Here is a 19,104-nt window from a genome sequence, read left to right as displayed (position 1 = left end):
TATGCTATGAATGTCTTCTTACTTCCTGTGGAGGTTACTAGGGACATTGAGAAAAGCATTGCCAAATTCTGGTGGAGTTCATCACAGAGTAGCTCCTCGAAGATTAATTGGATGTCTTGGGAGCGTATGGCCAAGCATAAAACAGCTGGAGGTATGGGTTTCAGAAACTTTAGGGACTTTAATATTGCCATGCTAGGCAAACAAGGTTGGCGATTTATTATTAATCCTAACAACTTAGTCTCGAGATTGTACAAGGCTAAATATTTTGCAGATTCGGATTTCATTCATGCCAAAATTGGCAACAGTCCAAGTTTCATTTGGAGGAGTATAATTCAAGCCAAACAATTGTTACGTGAAGGGATCAGATGGAGAATAGGAAGGGGAGACAGTATTCAGGTTATGAACCAGCCTTGGTTAATGGAGGAAGACAATCCGTTTATTACTACTAATTCTCAGTCGCTTGAAGGAAGAACAGTGGACTCTTTTCTTGTTACAGGGATCAGACAGTGGGATGTTAATCAGATTCAGGAACATTTTAATACAAGGGATCAAGGATGTATCTTCAATACCAGGTTGGATACTACTAGCAGTGAAGATACGATTTACTAGCGCTTTGAAGAGTCAGGGTTGTACTCAGTCAAGAGTGCTTATAGATATTTGCAACTTCAAAAGGGTCAATGGAACATAGAAGATAACAGCAGTATTTGGAACAAGTTGTGGCGAATCAAAGCCCCTCCAAAGTCTCTCAATCTGGTGTGGCGTGCATTGTCACAGTGTCTTCCAACTATGTCTCAGCTTCAATCTAAACATGTGCCTGTTCAAAGCACCTGTCCAGTATGCAAATCTGAAGCTGAAACCATTATGCACAGTTTAGTGAACTGTCCTATTGCAAGACAGTGTTGGTTTATGGTTTTGCCTGGTCAATATTGGGATGTAAACATGGAGTTTACGGGGTGGATTAAAATGGTATTTGAGTTAGAAAGTAAGTCGAAGTGTGCTGAAGTGGTTATGGTTTGCTGGACCATCTGGAGAGCAAGAAATGACTTAGTCTGGAACCAAAAGTATACAAGAGTCACCAGAATAGTTGCAGAAGCAAAGCAACATCTTACACAGTGGAATTTTGCCCAAAATAGATTGTCATGGGCCAGTCTCCAATTGAGTGTTGAAGGAGATGGTGCTGTTGTTTGGGTTAGGCCTGTAACAAATACAGTTAAGGTGTCAGTGGATGCAGCGGTTTTTGAAGACAGAGATGCTGTTGGTTTTGGGTTGATAGCACGGGATTCAGATGGTATGCTCATTGCAGCCAAGTCCATAGTTCATCCTCATCTGGTGTCTCCAGTTACTGCAGAGGCAATGGCAGTCAAGGAAGCACTAAGCTGGATCGATGAAATGCAATGGGCTACTGTTGCGCTGGAGTCGGATTGTTTGGTGGTAATCCAAGCTATTCGAAGTAGTGCTCCAATGCGGTCGCATTTTGGAGTAATTATTGAGGAGTGTCGGAGCTTTTTGGCACGTTTTCACAAAGTTTTTTATTTTTTGTTAAACGATCTGCGAATATGGTTGCTCATCAGTTAGCTAGAGAATCATATATTTACCCAGGTCGTAGTTTTGACAGGATGTCTGTTCCTGTTAACATTCAAAATTGTATTGAGATGGATTTGAAATAATAAAATTTACAGCTTTTGTCAAAAAAAAAAAAACCCTTGGACCATAAGTTTGTAGGGCTCTAAAAATACTCATACCTTATACCCTAATTAGCTCATAAACCTTTTGTGGCAGTAAATAGCTAAGTACTTGTTATTAAAATTTCTAGGTCATAACCATTTGCCCATATGATATTAATACTTTTACGTCATAAAAATCTCTAGGTCATAACCGCCTAAAATACTCACGTGTGTTATTAATATTCTAGGTCATAACCGCCTAAAATACTCACATGTGCTATTAATATTTATAGGTTACAACCTTTTTTTTGATCGTGCTTGTTAATAATACATTTCCGTCTTAATAAATCACAGGTCAACTCCAAAAGCTATAATAATGGAATAAGTCCATTGAACTCAAGTATTACTTATACATCCCAAAAAATTTGAAATATTTATTATAAAAATAACGGTCAAATACAAGTTTTACTAGATACATTCTAAATTAAACTGAAAGAGTTTTTACTTATAATTTTTTTGAGATGGTTTTTGAAAATCACATTACTAGCTAAATTTTAATACAATCTTTTTTAATGTATAAAATTAATGACATGTGTTATTGTAATTTATAATTTGAATAAAATTCTAAACATTAAACCAAAAAAGTACATTTTAACTTTTACCAAATATAGTTTGAATTTCATATAAATTTATAAAAAAAAATTAGATTTATCTATTATACTTGAATATGAGAACATTGTGTAAGATTTTTTTTGCAGATATCATAATATTATTCTAGATTTAGATATCAACATATTTAAAATCTAAAGTAATATTACATAGATAATTGAGTATATGTTAAAAGATCTATTAAATAGCTGTAACTTATTATATGCAGATATCCTTTTTGTAATATCCTGCAAAATCTTGAAAATTTAGTGGCACAATAGACCCCTACAAAAGGGAACCTCTACACTCATTGGAACCTGTGTTCTCTAAAATTTCAGTCTCCTCTGATCTACACAACAAACATCTTTTAGTCCCAACACTATATATCTTTTTTCTTCATTCAAAACTAATCCAATGGCAAATCAACCTAGGCAACAACAACACTTCTCTAGGCTGATCACGGCAACCAACAGGTATACCACAGACACATATGTGTTAATGTCTGTAACATCAGACCTGATTTATGTTTGTGGTGGGGGAGGGGACTGGTCTATACTTGATCATAAATGAAAAGCATAATTTATATGACTTGTATATTGTTATGTGTAATTTTGTTTGATCTTCTTTCAGTTTAACTGTTTAAGGCTTGTGTAAAAATATTTTTTGCAGACGATCTGTGAACGATCAGGCAGCTAGAGCAAGCTTTAACCATCCCGTGCATCCAGTGCAGATGGCTAGTGCAAATTTGGTGATTCAAGGGCAAATTAATGCAATGACTTCTACTCATGATGGACCACTGGAAGGCAGAAGCAAGCGTCCCCGAGTGTCAACAGAAAACGAGGTCAACAATGAAAGTTATGGCTATTTTCGGATCCCTGATTATGCCCCACAGAATATTAAGGATGAGATGTTACGGATAAGGGAGACTAGCCACAAGCTTTTCGAGCAAGTAAGTTTAATTTTTGTAGATTAGTAGTTTCCTGATTAATTATTTCCTTGTTTTATAAGAATGGAATTCCTGTCCACAGCAAGTGTTTGTTATAGGGTTTCTGGTGAAAGCATGTAGCCCATCTAATATATTACATAAATCGTTTGTCGGGGATCACCAACAATGATAAAACATGATGTCATGTTATAATTAATGTTTGCATCGATATCATGACATAAACATAGTGCTTAAGTTTGGTTTTGTTAAATCAGATTATTGACTGGTATAAGTTTTTGATACAGAGCAAGATGCTTAGAATGCAATTTGCCGACAAACAGAACGAAGCTGTGAAACATCTGGTTGAGAGGGCGAGAAGCCCTGTTGAGACAAGATTGAAGGAGAGAGAAGCGGAGATTGTGGCCTTGCGGAAATGGAACACAGAGGTCCGAGAAGACGCAGAGAATCTTCGTCGAGCAAAGAAGAGTTGGATGGAACATGCAATTAGGTGTGAAATAGAGGCCACCATTCTGAGAAATGAATTAGAAGCAGCCCGGGCAGAGGTTAGAAGGCTGCAGGGGCTTGTGCCGCCAAATGTTGCTGTGGAGGCCCTTCCTCTGGAGCAGGATGGGAAGTCTAATTGTGCAGGTACAGTATCCAGAAATAACACACAAAGGAACGCTCAAGGGTGTGTTAGAGTCAAAGTGGAAGATGGTGTTGAAATTGCTGCAGAGAAGGTACCGCAAACAGGAGCATCTACAGTTGAAAGGGGGGAGGGTAGCGGGAAGAAAGAAGGTGTGTAAGAGCTGCGGTAAAATGGAAGTAGCTCTTCACAGCACTGGATTTTAATTTCATTGCCGTAAAGAGTGTTGTTGGTCAAATAAATGGGACTTGTGAAACATCAAGTTTGGTAGATTGTTTTGTTATGTGACGATACCAAACAAAAAATTTATTTTATCTTCCGAACAATTAAATTAAAATAAATATAAGCCAAAATCTTTTTCCAAGTCATCCGTGGTGTTTTTCATTATAGGATTTAGTACCATGAACTAAACTTTTATTGTCTAAAAAATTAAAAGTAACTCATATGAAAATTCAGCTAATAACATGATTTCCTCAAAATAACTTATAAAATTTCAAAAATTGACACTTAGAGGATCATTTTCTTAAAATTGCACCTAAATAAATTTCTAGTAACTATCTTTGAAATAAAAATATCAATTTCTTAGGATCTATAAATAATGTTATAATATTTTAAGTATGTGGCTTTCATATATAATATAAAAATTATTTATTTTTAATCATCATTTGACCTACATAGAGAATATTGGATAAGATTTTCTTTCATAGATATTAGCATATAATTAATTTAGATTATTAAGATCTTAACATATTTAAAAACTAAAGTAATATCAGTCAAATAAGTGAGTATATGTTAAAATATTATTCAGTTGTAACTTGTTTTTTTTATAAGATATTATTATTATTGGTAAAATATTATTTTATAGTATTTTGTATAATCTAGATAAATCTTTCGAAGAAAAATATATAATACATAATTTATAAAAATATCTTAGAAAAATTAGAGGCAAATGCAGTCACTCATCTGCACTTTATGTCCTTTTTGGGCAAATGTTCTGTCAAATGCATCAATCAACGAAATTAATCATCAAATATTGACAGATATCTTAGTATTGTTTTTTATTTTTTTTTGGAAAATAAAAAAGTCATCAGATTAATTTTCTTAAAACAATATAAAATTGGTAAAAACATGGTGATATTTTTTTAAAAAAATCAACTGCAAATATAAAATATGAAGGAGACATATATTTAAAAGAAAATTTGCTTAGTTTGAAATTTATAAAAAAATTGTTTAGTTCTTTAATTATGTACATTATAATTCAAATGTGGGTTTGAAGTTTTTGTAAAAAAACATTATGTATAATACTTTTTCTTGTTTTAACGTCGTTTATAATTAAATGATCATATTTAATTAATATATTTTTAAATCCACATAATTGTGTCTAAATATTGCTATAAAATAAATTTTATGCAAGTTTAAATGTTGTAAAGTATTAGTTTTATAATGATATTATATTCTTATATAAGGTTACCATGTGAATAACGAGTTTTGTTAAAAATGATTGATTAAAAATTATAAATCACTTAAAAATTTGTATATTTTGTTTGCATATTTTTTTTACTTTTTATTGAGCTAGGATGTTATGGGAATTCTTCCCCAACCTATATATAAAACATTTATAATTGTTCAAATGGGTGATGTTAAACTTTGAGTCTTTAGTAATATGTTTTAATTTTGTGAAAATTTGAAGTTTATAAAATGAGTGTGTTAAAAATTTTATTTATGTTAAAAATAGGTTATATCTTAGTTGGCATATATATGCAAAGTGAATAGTAATCTTTAAATTTTAAAATATAAAACATAGACTTTAGAGTAAATTTAGGTGGAAAATTTCTTCTATATTTATGTGCAAAACTTCACATATATATATATATATATATATATATTATATGATGCAATATCCTATATGCCTAATATGTCATATAATTTTATAAATTATGTGCAATATATTTGCTTCTTCGTGCACACACTTAATACAAAATTTATATTGTGCTCATTATACTTTAGTTGTTAGTTACTATTTTTTTGTGTTGCTTATTGTTTAAACTTTTTCAATTTTATAAAAAAGTTTAATAGGAAACTATAAATTTTATATAGGTTAGTATTAGTTATGTGTAAAATTATGCAATAATAAATTAATTGTCAATAAATATAACAGTTTATCCTGGTTATCACATATTCTTATTTGATCATCGCTCACATCAGTATCTTAGAACATATATTTATTTGTAAAATTATAAGTTATATTTTGTCAAAATAAATAAATTAATTAAAAAAAATTATATAATTCTATAATATGATAAAAATGATTTCTTATGTATGTTATATAAAGGATTTTTTTTTTATAAATTTTACAATATTGTGAATTAGTTAAAAAAATAAAAAGTGAGTAAGTTAAAGAGTATGAAAAATGGGGACGAGAGAGAATTAGTGGAGATTAATGAGTGAGAAATAGAGGATGACAGAGAGAGAAATAAAGGATATGAAAGAAAAGATTTTACAGTTATATAAAAATGAGATTAAATGAGAAATTAACACATAAGCAGATATAATATCATCATAGAATAATAGTATGACACATAAAATATAATATAATTTTATTAAATTATGTGCAAAATCTTAGTTTCTTCATTGTTTATGTGCAAAACATTTTTTTCAGTGTGCTCGACATCAATGTTGTTGTGAAGGGTGATGGTTTCCCAATATGGAAGCTCAAAAATGGAGAAAATCAAGTCTGAATTATGTTTCACACCATAATCTTTCAGTTTCTTCAAGATGTCTTTCCCGGAGAGGGAAACGACATATCCTCACCAAGACTCCTTACCAATGACTCTGAATACCGACATGTAACTTGGTGTGTCTTTGTTCTTCCATACTTTGTAATCAGTCTAGCAGATCATCTGTTTCCAAGAAATATTAAGCATTGTCATAAAAATTAGATTTAATATCATGCTTTTAATTGATTGGCTCTTAGTTGTCTCATACAAGACATGCCAACTTACCTTAATGGACCCCAACTAAGCATATCAAGTGCTAAAAATTCACTAATTGTCCATATCAATGCCGCCTTCATCATAAAATTTGTACTAGAAAATCTATCTTAGGTTTTTCTCCGACAGGCCATAATATTTTCAATTCAACAAACAGTGGTCAGAGGTAAACATGAAGATATTTTGTTGAATTATTTGGCCCAGAAATTAGAAGAGGCATAAACATATATGAAACTTCCGTGAACATAGATGGATGAAGGTTGTGTACTAACCTTCTTCCCGCAACAAATAATCGAGCAGAAAGTCTGTTTTTCCAGTTTGTCGGTCCCTGATTATAACAATTACAGGCCAAACAACATACTCCGTAGAGTGTGCATTACAAAAGGGGTCAAATCTATTACAATAAATTGCAAGTTGACATTCTGAATCTCTTTCTCAAAGTTTGGAAAACTACGATCGAATTGTTTCCACTCATCTCCATCCGCTGGGTGACACAAATGACCTTCAACTTTAAATCTATTTTGGTGCCACCACCTATATATGCAGTCTTATCAGTCATGGATGGATGCTGCAACCCTTGGGTAAGAGGAAAGTATCGAAAGATCTTTCGTGAATTTTTCTTTTTTTGAATTATTTTGCTTCTTGTATCAACTTATATTGCAAATATTACAATGTGCTTGTTGTTATTTTTTTTGTAAAATAACATGAAATCGTTCTCGCAAGCATTAATTTTTTCATACTTATGCAATCCTCATATCATCTTTCACAAATCTTATTAGGTGCGGGTAAATTTATGATCAAGAGGCAATATCGCCAATAAGTTGAATCAACTCATCACCCATTATTAGTACAACTATGCTTGTTCTTCCAATGTATTAGCTTATTTACAAATGATAATATTGTGAAATCCCAATTTTTTGGATATATTGTTTCACAAACATTCTCCGCCATCTCATTAAATTCTTTTGTTTTTGCATTCGGTTGTTCCTCAAAATTCTCAAAATGTTGATTTACATTTATAAAATCTCTTAGTATATCACGAGCATCATACATGTCCTCATCACGATAATGAATATTACGAGAACTTGTTTCAGCTTAAAATTGAGGCATATACCTCTCCTCATGTAAATCTCATCTAGTATATCACACCATAATATCATTTAGACACAAATAGACTTTCACCGCACTAGAATTTTTGATGTACTAATTTACACAATCTTTACATGAACATCTTATTAGCCCTCCATCTCTAGGATTAAAATGATCATAAGCAAATTTAATAATATTATCCACACCATTCTTGTACTTTTTTGTTAAGTACTTCAAATCATATATAAATTATACATACATGATATAAGTTGAATGGAATTTTATGCTTATTAATAGATTATAAAGAATCAATTTTAAAATTGATAAACTAGCTACAACTAAAATTTACACTAATAAACAACATGAAAGTTCAATTAACTACATTTGCATTTTTCACAACCAACAATAACACTAATTTCATCAACAAATTAAGAATACTCAAATACATATTTACATGTATACAACTCACTAATAGTTCCCTGTAATATCAAGAAATTAAAAATAATTAAATGTAAAAGTTAAGGAATGAAACTTGCTTGATGACTAATTAGATCTCATAAAATAGAGGACCAAAGTTGGAGTTATGGTGGATAAATTAGGGAGATTTGTTGGTGAAATAAAGAAGGTATGGTAAGAGTGAAGTAGAAAAAAGAAGCAGTACATTTCATTGATATTTATATCTAAAAATCGTAAGTTTAACGGATGATAGTCAATTTTATATATTTCATGACAAAAAATTGTCAAAAGTGTTAAATATGACCAGCCGCTGTCAAATTCGGAAGTCATCAAAAGAATAAATTGTTGTACCGTAATAATTAATAATTAATATGCAATGCATACAAATTGGATTTTTTTTGCATAAATTCTTCAAAACTAACAATATAAATGTCTATACAGTTGGATCGTTCAAATTATAATTTAAATATTATAAAACTACTAATCCTAGGCATAAGAGCATATTAGGTCCCGAAGTATTGTAGAAGAGGGGGGTTGAATACGATCCTCACTAAATTAAAAAATTCTTTCAAATCTTTTACGAATAAATAATTTAGTGTTTGGTTGGTGGTTCCGTATTCTTGAGGTGAATAGTGTTTAGAATATTAAAATAAAGAACACAAGCTATTTGTGGAAGTATATATTCATATATAAATCCTCAAGGGTGTTGCTACACTCCGATAAATAAATTAACCGGTGACAATCCAAGAACAACAATATTTTTGTTTCTACAAAGAATTACAAATAAAATCCTATACAAGATCTACAATTATTTGTCCAAGGATTTAATTAACGGATAACAATTATAATGCCCCTAAATAATATACAAGATTTAAATCGGGCATTACAACATTTCTCTAGAGAGAATTTTAACGGATATTCAATAAGCTTGGACTTCTCTGTGTATCTATTTGTTTCTTATTTCACCAGCTCTCATGAGAGAGATGATGAATAGAACAAAAAATAAGATTTTTAATCTTCTGCTTCTTTGTGTAGACTTTATATATCAATTGGATACGTGGCTGTATTTTTTACCAAGTAAACCAAATGATAGAAATTAATAAAGTTGTTGCTGAGAGTTTACTTGCGTCCAAGGATGTTTTTCACTTAAAATATTCGAGTTAGGAATTCACGTGCGCCAAAAAGCCTTCTTGAACTCCACACTTGCAACCACAAGCATCCTAGAAGCATTTCCCTTAGTTTTTGTTCCCAACTGGCGCCTACTAGCATCCTTGGAGCCTCGCTGGCGACCACAAGGACAAGGGAAGGGTTTTTACCTTAGAAACTTTGCTAACTTGCGACCCAAAGCACTAGGAAACCCACTTGTCTTAGTTTTTCTCCCAAGTGGAGACTAGAAGTACTAAGGAGACTCCCACTTACGACCACAAGGAACAACATGTGAGATAGTTTCTGCTTCTGTTTATTCATTGTTGCTCCTATTGGGTCAAGACAACTTCGGGTACTTAGATTTTAAGTCATACTTAAAGTTTCTTACTCCTACTAAGTAATAGAATAGTTTCAGTGCTTCCTACTACAAGGTAGTGATCACTTCAACTTAGATTCTGTAGAGAGCTTTAACCCTTAAACTGTCCCGTCTTCAAGTCTTTTCTCCGAGTCTTCGTATAAACCATATAACCTTCATCTTCAAATATGAATCCTCACCTAACAATCCTTCTTATGATAATACTAAGATTCCTTTTACGAACCAATGATGCCTAGTGCAACTGGTCTAGTTCATAGACAACTAACTTCGATCCAGGTCTTCGTATTATATCTTTGATTACATTGTTAAGGTGGCGACAACTTTATCGCTTTGAACACTGACTGTCAATAAACAAATGTACTTTTACTAGAATCTTATCTGGTACTTAGACAAAGTCATCATTGTTAATACAATCTTGAATACTTCATTCACTGTTCTTCACTACTGCTTGAACATATAAATGAACTCCTGTTAGTGAGTTTAACTTCAAGACTGTAGCTATCTTCTTAAACCTTTGTCTATACTCTGTCATTTCTTCAGATTCCTATGCTTCAAACACTTTCTATCTTCAATCAATGCTGATACATTGAAATTTTCTGGTGGCACTTTTACACTGAATCTTCAACACTTCTGAAACCCTGAAAGTCTTTAACCTTTATTCTTCACTGTGCCATGAATATATTAATAAACTTCTTCCAGTGTCCTGTATACTGACTTCAAAACTTCTTCTAATGTTTTGATTCTTTGTATTTGCCTTGTCTTCATTTCTTCCTGATTTATTGTGTAGACGTATTATTTACCTGACCTATTCTAGCGTTGAGTTATTACGTCTACTATTCATACAGCTTCACAATCTCACCAACAACCTCCCCTTATTTTATTATTAAACCTAACAAAAAAATTAATAGAGAGGATAACTCAACTAACAACTAAAAAAAGTAAAGTACCAGGACTAGTAAATAATGCTACTGGTTGTCTGGAACAAATTCTGCATTTCCAGATTTCTTGAGTAACTGAAATGAAAGATGCTTGTTCCTCTAACACTGAACTGACCTTCAAGTAGTCCCATCTTCATTTCATTTGTTATTCAAATGTGTGCCAGATAACACTTCTTAATATTGAAGTAATCATCAGCAGCTTATTTTGTACAACCACATTTCCTATTAAGAAGCACATATCTCTCTTGCTTCTCCCCCTATAAAACTACTTCCATTACGAAGAACGGTGATGAACCAATATCAATTCTTCTAATCACTAGGAGATCACCTTCATTTACTATTTCTCCCGTTCAATAGGATCTGTAGGTAAGAACAATGGTACTCCCCTTTAGGAAAACAACTTCACCCTTTACGAAGAATAGTGATGAACCAATACCACTTCTTCTGATTATTAGGGAAATCACCTTCATTTACCACTTCTCCTGTTTAATAGGATCTGTAGTTTAAAAACAATGGTGTGGTGTGGTGTACATATGTTTTACCTATCTTTACTTTTTCCTGCCACTTCTCCCCCTTAGTTGAGGAATCCTCCTATATTTCTTACGTTACAATTAATCTCCTTGGACTAAGAGAAATAATGTATTCTGTTGTCTGAAGGAGTTCTCATATATCACTTGGTTAGAAAAGAAGTAGCAATTTTCTAACTGATCAACCATGTCCCTTAAATAGTGCAACAATGATTTCATCGTTGATCATCCTATTAACCAAATTTTCCGACATTCTTATACCTCACAACTGTTAGATCACAATTGTTAGATCACAATTGTTAGGCCACAACTAGTCAATTTTTATATATAAATATTAGGTCCCTAAGTATTAGGTCTCAATCATAAACAGATTTAGAGGGAACATTACGAACCATATTTAGGGAAAGGGAATAGGATTTGATGTTTCTCTTCCTTTCTCACTGTGATTGTGTGATTCTATTTTGTGTGCCTCACAAGTGCGTCACTCTTCTCTCCACTCGTATTTACATTCATTCTCACAAGTGTATCACTCCTCTCATAGCTCCGAAATCCAGCTGCACCTGCAAGGAAAATCACTTTGGCCATTCTTAAGAAGAGGTCACAGGTGGTGCAATGAGAGTTCACAAATCTCATCCTTGTTAGACTCGTCAAATGAATCTGAGTCATAATCTACAAGTTGCTAGTTTCTCGTTAAGGGTTCCAGATTTAAACTATGGGAAGGTAAACAATGATCCAAAGAATTTAGCATAAAGATCAAGGTTTCCTTCTAATGTCTGTGAAGATATTTCCTTGTGACTTCTCAGGTAAATCTGAATTATTGTCAACAAGTTACCGATCCGTACCTATGTCAGGTCCATTATCAGCAGACGCATCCACGGGATTTAAGCCTGTGGAGGTAGACATTGACCACTGACATACGGCTATTGGATCAGTATTCTCTCCTAACACCTGTAAAGGTAATTGGTCTATTAAATAACCTTGAACAATCGAATCTGATCATAAAATGGTCAAAACACTTATTTCTGTCAACTCTTCCTTTGTGTGTATAACCTCATCTTGTGCATTAATAATTGTTTGTGTTTGTGTTTGAGATGGCCGACATGCGAATTTCAATAGACGTACCATATTGAAAGGATGAATCAAGTAACTGTTTATGTGCATTTTCAACTATTACATCTTTTTGAGAAGATGTATGGGGGCTAGTAGTTGCCTTAATTTTAATACTACTCCACTTTGTAGAAGATAGAGTTGCTGGGTTGACCTCAAAACCTTTCTTATGTGGTGTACTAAGGCACTTTCTCCCTCATGCCCGTTCATACTTCATTTTAGGGGTAAGAGAGTGTTGGTTGGTTCTGTAACTGTGTTTGTATTTACATTCTGGGATAGAAGTTGTGGGTTTTTAACGTCATGACTATCAAATGAAAGAAGGCCATTGGAGGCTGAACCTGCATTATCATACATATAGCCCAGTATAGATAAAATGCATTTTTAATCTATAATGAATGAAAATCATGCATTTAATCTTTTGAGAGAAATGATGCACAATAGTGATTTCATTAATCACCACGAGATAAGTAATCACCACTGTAGAAAGAAGTTTGATTTTTCTCTCAAAACTGTTCAAGTGCACAAGTCTATTTTTATGCATAAAAGGATAAATAAACATGTCTTTTTCATTTAAAGAGGACACATACTGATGACTTAGCGGTATTAAGAAGAGAAATATAGATTTTGTCTTTTAATATGAATGAGTTTTTAGAAAAACATTGATCACTTAGGGTAAAGTCTGAGCAATTCTCATTCATGTCAAAAGCTCCGTAGTCTATCTTTATAAAATTATTATCAATAAAACTGTTCATTAATAAATAATCTTAATAAGAATGACTATGCTGCTAATTTCAAATTGTAGTGAATCTTTCAAATAGCAACAAATATATATTTACTAGAACTTAAAATCTCACAATCTGCAACAAATTATTAACAATATATCATTGACTGATACTTATCAAGTATTTTAGACACCAATAATTATGTTGCACCTTATTTTAATATAATTAAAATAAGATATCAATGAATTAAACACCATTTTTCTATCAGATAGACATTAGCATTCAAATTCATATAATATACAATTGTTAACTCCTAACAACTGTAAGATCTCAAATAATATTGGTTCGATAAATATATCATCATTAACCAACATTGTCTTGTTTGTAATCTTAAAAAACATTCTAAGTTCCATATACTTTGATCCATTGAATATTGCATCTGGATCAAAGTATTTAGGAATTTGCAGATAAGTATAAAAATTATTCTAAGTAGACAATATATGGTTAATTTTAATAATACATCGAACACAATAACCATAGTTATACTTAAAAGAATTTTCACACATAATATATTAGTATCAATGAGTTGTAGATAAAGCGTTGCTTACTTAGAGGAGTTCTGATAAGTGGTATTTTATACCACTTAGATATCTCATAACAGCTTGAATTGGTGTCTTGGACTCAAGTATTTTGTGTTTTTGACGCGTTTTCTAGTATTTTTGCATTTCAGGGTATAACTTGCTTAGATAGGTGATTTTCATCAAATAAAGCTTAAGGAAGTATTTGGAATCAGTCTAGGGGTGATGAGCAAAGAAATCAGCACAAACAGGAGCAAAATGAAGAATTTTCCAGTAGGGTAACACGCGACGCGCGCTAGGAGCAGGTGACCGCATGCCAGCACGCTACCGCGTGGAGGGAGCAAGCGGCCGCGTGCGTGCGGAATTTCAGATTCTGGTTTTATTTATTTTCGATTCTATTTGGGCTTCTGTTGGCGCGGTGACTCCTGGACTCTTATATAAACCTTATGGGAAGACGTTTTCTAAAAGAAGAGCGAAGCCAAGAAGATTGAGAAGACCATTTTAGCACGCAACAACGAAGAATAGGAAACATTAGTTTATCTTTTGATTCTTTTAATTCGTTGTAACAGTGGATGCTAGTTTTCTTTATGCTTTGAAACTTAATACTCTTGTGACGTACTTCATTATTTATTAAGTATTTTTCAGCCTTATATCGTTGTGTTATTATCATGCTTCCATATGAACCCATGGTGACGATGAGTTCTATTATGGGCTAATCATTATCATGGGGTTCTAACGGATTTACTTATGGATTTCTATAGTTAATTTGTTCCGATACCTTAGTGTGTGGTGATTGATTGATATCCTGGTATTGGTTGTGCTTATTCATCTTATGTGCGTAGCTAACATATACGATAGCGTGTTAATCTCTATTGAAGCGACAGTGAATATAGAGGTTTAGAACTTGCCATGCTAGCATAGATTCATGTATTTGTTATGCATGATTCGTAGGTAATTTTAACCATCTTACTTGCCCTATGTAATCACGATAGATAACTTGCACTTTAAACCGTTTTGTTTTCAATTCTTATAGACATATAAGGACTAAGCATAATTGGTATCTATTCAACATCTATCTCTTTTGTGGATTCTTGGTAATAGGGTATTCGTACAACGAAAGTTGGCGTTTACTAGTTTTGTGTTATGTGATTAGTGTCATCACCATCACATGCTAAGATTAAGAACAATGACTTGGAATGAAGTAGTAATGAAGTTAGAATCCCATGTTTGTCATATATAGTAATTTAACCTCAATTCTCTTAGTTAATGTTATTTAGTATAATCTCTTAGTTTAATAAAAACCCAATTTGTTATTTGTCTTAGCATTGAGCGATAACTATACATTGTTGCATAGGTGCATAAATTGAACTTAACCTAAACCAGTCTCTGTGGGAACGAATCTGATTAATATCTTATACTACTTGCGAACGCGTATACTTGCGTGAATATTAGCGCGTGTTTTCGCCATAACAAATTTTGGCGCCGCTGCCGGGGATCGAACCCGGGTCACCCGCGTGACAGGCGGGAATACTTACCACTATACTACAATGGGACTCGGTGTTAATTTTTAGTTTATGTGCTTGTCATCAGTGGTCGTTAAAGTTCAATGACTCAGACTCTTTTACTCTCACGGTTTATTTGTTTGTGTTTCAGGTACTCAGTATAATGGGAGATCCAGCAGCACGAACGAAAGCCTTGATGGATTTTTCTCAACCCAAAATCAATGACATTCAATCTAGCATTGTCCGGCCAGCTATCACAACTAATACCTTTGAGATCAAGCCTGACATAATTTAATGAGTGCAGAATTCAATCCAGTTTGGGGGTTCTCCAACTGAAGATCCCAATATGCACATTAGGGATTTCATTGAGATCTGCGACACCTTCAAGTTCAACGGTGTTTCTGAAGATGATGTGAAGCTGAGACTGTTCCCATTCTCTCTGAGGGACAAGGCTAAGAGCTGGTTACACTCTCTACCAGCTGGTTTGATTACTACTTGGGAAGATGTTGCTCAAAAGTTTCTTACTAAATTCTTCCCTAAGGTGAAGACAACTACACTCAGGAATGCTATTACTCAATTTGCGCAACAAACGGGAGAATCACTATATGAAGCTTGGGAGCGCTACAAGGAGATGCTTAGGAAGTGTCCTCATCATGGTATGCCTGATTGGATGATCATCAATTATTTTTACAATGGGTTGGGAGCACAGTCCAGACCCATGCTCGATGCAGCATCAGGCGGAGCATTATGGGCAAATAGCTATGAGGAATCTTATGATCTAATTGAACTGATGGCTGCTAATGAATATCAGTATCCGACCCAGAGATCTCCACAGGGCAAGGTAGCAGGAGTTCTTGAAGTGGATACAGCTACGACTATCACTACTCAACTAAAGGCGTTGTCTATGAAGATCGATTCTCTGGCTAACTATGGTGTTAAGCTGATAATTAGTGTTTGTGAGCTGTGTGCAGGTCCGCATGTGACGAAGTAATGTGCTATATCTAGTGACTCAGCTCAGTCTGTGAGCAACTTTCAGAGATCGCATCAACCAGTTCCAGACACTTATCATCCTGACAACTGAAATCATCCTAACTTCAGCTCGAGCAACAATCAGAATGCGATGCAACAACCGTTCCAGCAGTTTGGAAATAAGCTATTCAACCCTCCTGGTTTTCAGCAACAAATTACACCAAAACAACAAACTCATGGTGCATGTCTATCTTCGAATGAAAAATCTGAATTGGAGGAGTTGCGGCTTATGTGCAAAAACCAGGCTCTTATATGCCAAAGCCAGGATGTTTCTATCAAGACTCTGGAGAACCAAATAGGGCAAATTGCTAATGCCTTATTGAATCGACCACCAGGAATGCTTCCTAGTGATACATAAACAAATCCAGGAAAGAGGGAAGTTGAAGAACAGGTGAACGCCATCACCTTGAGGTCTGGAAAGGTCGCAAGCCCTCAAATTCAGCAAGACAAAGAGCCTGAAAAATCTCAAGTTTCAGAAAATGCAGTTGTGGCTGAAGAAGAAGTGCAGAAGGAAGCAAAGGTGGAACCAAGGAAGTCTACTGTGGAACACACTCCTCCTGAAGGTAATACAGGGGAGAAACAGATCTATCCTCCACCTCCTTTTCCTAAGAGGCTGCAGAAGAAAAAGCTGGATAAGCAGTTTGAGAAGTTTTTGGAGGTGTTCAAGAAACTTCATATCAACATACCTTTCGCTGAAGCTCTTGAATAGATGCCTATCTATGCGATGTTTATGAAAGGTATTCTCTCTCAGAAAGTGAAGCTCGATGACTTAGAGACTGTTGCTCTAACTGAGGAATGCAGTGCTATGCTGCAACAGAAGTTGCCTCCGAAGCTTAAAGATCCTGGAAGCTTCACTATTCCTTGCACCATCGGAAACTTGTCATTCGACAAGTGTTTATGTGATTTAGGAGCTAACATCAATCTGATGCCCTTATCTATCTTCAAGAAGCTTGGTCTGCCTGATCCGAAACCAACATACATGCCATTGCAACTAGCTGACTGTTCCATCGCTTATCCACAAGGTATATTGGAGGATGTCTTGGTCAAGGTGGATAAACTCATCTTCTCTACTGACTTTATAATTCTTGATTTCGAGGAAGATAAGAAGATTCCAATTATCTTGGGAAGACCATTCTTGGCTACAGGCCGAACTATGATCGATGTACAAAAAGGAGAGCTTTCGATGAAGGTTTATGATCAAAATGTCACTTTTAATGTGTTCAAGGAAATAAAGTTACCCACAGCTAAAGAAGAGTGCTTTAAAGTAGAGTGGGTCAACTCTGTAGTAAATTTAGAGCCTGAGCAATTGCCAAAGTCAGATACCTTAGAGAGATCCTTAATAGGGGAATCAGTTATTGAAGATAAAGAAGGAGCAAAGCAATTACAGAATTTGAATGCACTTCCGTGGATGAGGAAGTTGAATATTCCATTCGATTCTCTTGGGTTAGCAGAGCTGAAAATTTCTCAGGAGCGTTTTGAACCATTTATTCAAGAAGCTCCCACACTTGAGCTCAATTGAATGCCAGATCACTTGAGTTATTCATTCTTAGGTGCACTCCATGATAAGGGGTTGAGATATATTTTTGATGATGTAGAGAGTGGCTGGACGGATATTCCCGTGCCTACAGAGGGTTCTTCTCATGTGCAACAGGTAGTTGATAGGACTAGTGTTGGTGATGCACAGTATAGAAGATTGACTAGATATATGGAGGCCATGCATGTCATCCACCGATATTTTGATGAAGATTTGACACACGCTTTTGGTAATGTTGTTCGAGACACTGGTGGCGAGGTCGATTGGCCACCTAATCCTCCACTCGACGAGGGTGATTCTCCCGCTAATTAGGTATGCCTGAAATCCTTATTATTACCTTCGATGAGGATACTGAAAATTTTAAGTTTGGGGGTGATAATGTAAGGATTAGTAGTGTGTGTGTCTATATAGATTTATATAGATTCATATTGCATGTTTAGTTGTAGTTCATTCATATTTTTGTATGATTGTTCATTTTGGACATATTTGTTTGTATTTTTTATGTGAGTCCATGTAGTTGCATTTTTATGCATATGCCATGATCCCTTTGTGTTGCTTTACCGATTAATATGTGATATTGATGTGAGTGTAGTGATAGCGTTAGAGTGATGTTGAGTCTTTTTAGGTTGACATGCATGTTAGAAACACTTGTAATTTCACTAAGTCTTAGAGTATGCTTAAGGACTAGATCATTGTCATGGTTTGATAGTTTTTGAGGTTAATTTATTTCTTATACTTAGAATGCATGATAGGCTCTTAATAATAAAAGACATGAAAAGATAAAAATTGGAGTAAAAAATTGGAATACATTGCTAGTTGTGGCTAGGCGTCAAATGGCTAGTAGCCGGCTCGTATTGTATACGAGTAGTCTAGGGTTGAGCAAGTCTAGGGTTGAGCAAGATGGAGCGAAACGCACTTGCTCAGAAATTGAAAAAATAATATGTGTGAAAAAGAAAAAAAAAGAAAAAATATGGTTTAATGCACAATTGATCACGAGTGGGCTCTTTGGTATTCGAGTTATTAAGTTCTTAGGGGACTTTGTGCCTAGTAACCTAAGGCTTTTATAGTCTAGGATCCGATAACCTAACGCTTGCTAAATGGGTACCATTGCATAAGTCTTTTGTGGGCCTCACTCATTGCATGATCAAATAAGCATTTGTTTTATGTGTTGAATAAAAGCATGAATCTGTAATAAACTCCAATAATCTTGTAGTGTTATAAGTCATTTTG

At 34.1% G+C, this 19,104-nt stretch overlaps 2 protein-coding genes and 2 non-coding genes across 4 annotated transcripts; 2 read left to right on the top strand and 2 right to left on the bottom strand.

Annotated features, from left to right (window-relative positions):
- Positions 1-6: 6 nt before the first annotated feature.
- Positions 7-1,575, top strand: LOC141686399 (uncharacterized). Its single transcript, XM_074491437.1, has 2 exons — positions 7-556; positions 638-1,575. The coding sequence occupies exons 1-2, from the start codon at positions 7-9 to the stop codon at positions 1,573-1,575; spliced, it is 1,488 nt and encodes a 495-aa protein (XP_074347538.1).
- A 1,005-nt stretch (positions 1,576-2,580) lies between these two features.
- On the top strand, positions 2,581-4,238 carry LOC141684828 (uncharacterized). The gene is made up of 3 exons (XM_074489961.1): positions 2,581-2,785; positions 2,982-3,261; positions 3,543-4,238. The coding sequence occupies exons 1-3, from the start codon at positions 2,727-2,729 to the stop codon at positions 4,038-4,040; spliced, it is 837 nt and encodes a 278-aa protein (XP_074346062.1). The 5' UTR covers positions 2,581-2,726; the 3' UTR covers positions 4,041-4,238.
- Positions 4,239-15,289: 11,051 nt separating this feature from the next.
- On the bottom strand, positions 15,290-15,361 carry TRNAD-GUC (transfer RNA aspartic acid (anticodon GUC)). The gene has a single exon. It is a non-coding gene; the product is annotated as a tRNA-Asp (tRNA).
- Positions 15,362-15,864: 503 nt separating this feature from the next.
- On the bottom strand, positions 15,865-15,971 carry LOC141688340 (small nucleolar RNA R71). The gene has a single exon (XR_012561787.1). It is a non-coding gene; the product is annotated as a small nucleolar RNA R71 (small nucleolar RNA).
- Between the last annotated feature and the right edge of the window lie 3,133 nt (positions 15,972-19,104).

The sequence above is a fragment of the Apium graveolens genome, chromosome 9 (genome assembly GCF_009905375.1).
Source record: "Apium graveolens cultivar Ventura chromosome 9, ASM990537v1, whole genome shotgun sequence".
NCBI lineage: Eukaryota > Viridiplantae > Streptophyta > Magnoliopsida > Apiales > Apiaceae > Apium > Apium graveolens.
The sequence above is the reverse complement of the archived record's forward strand: the minus strand, read 5'-3'. Positions and strand labels throughout refer to the sequence as shown.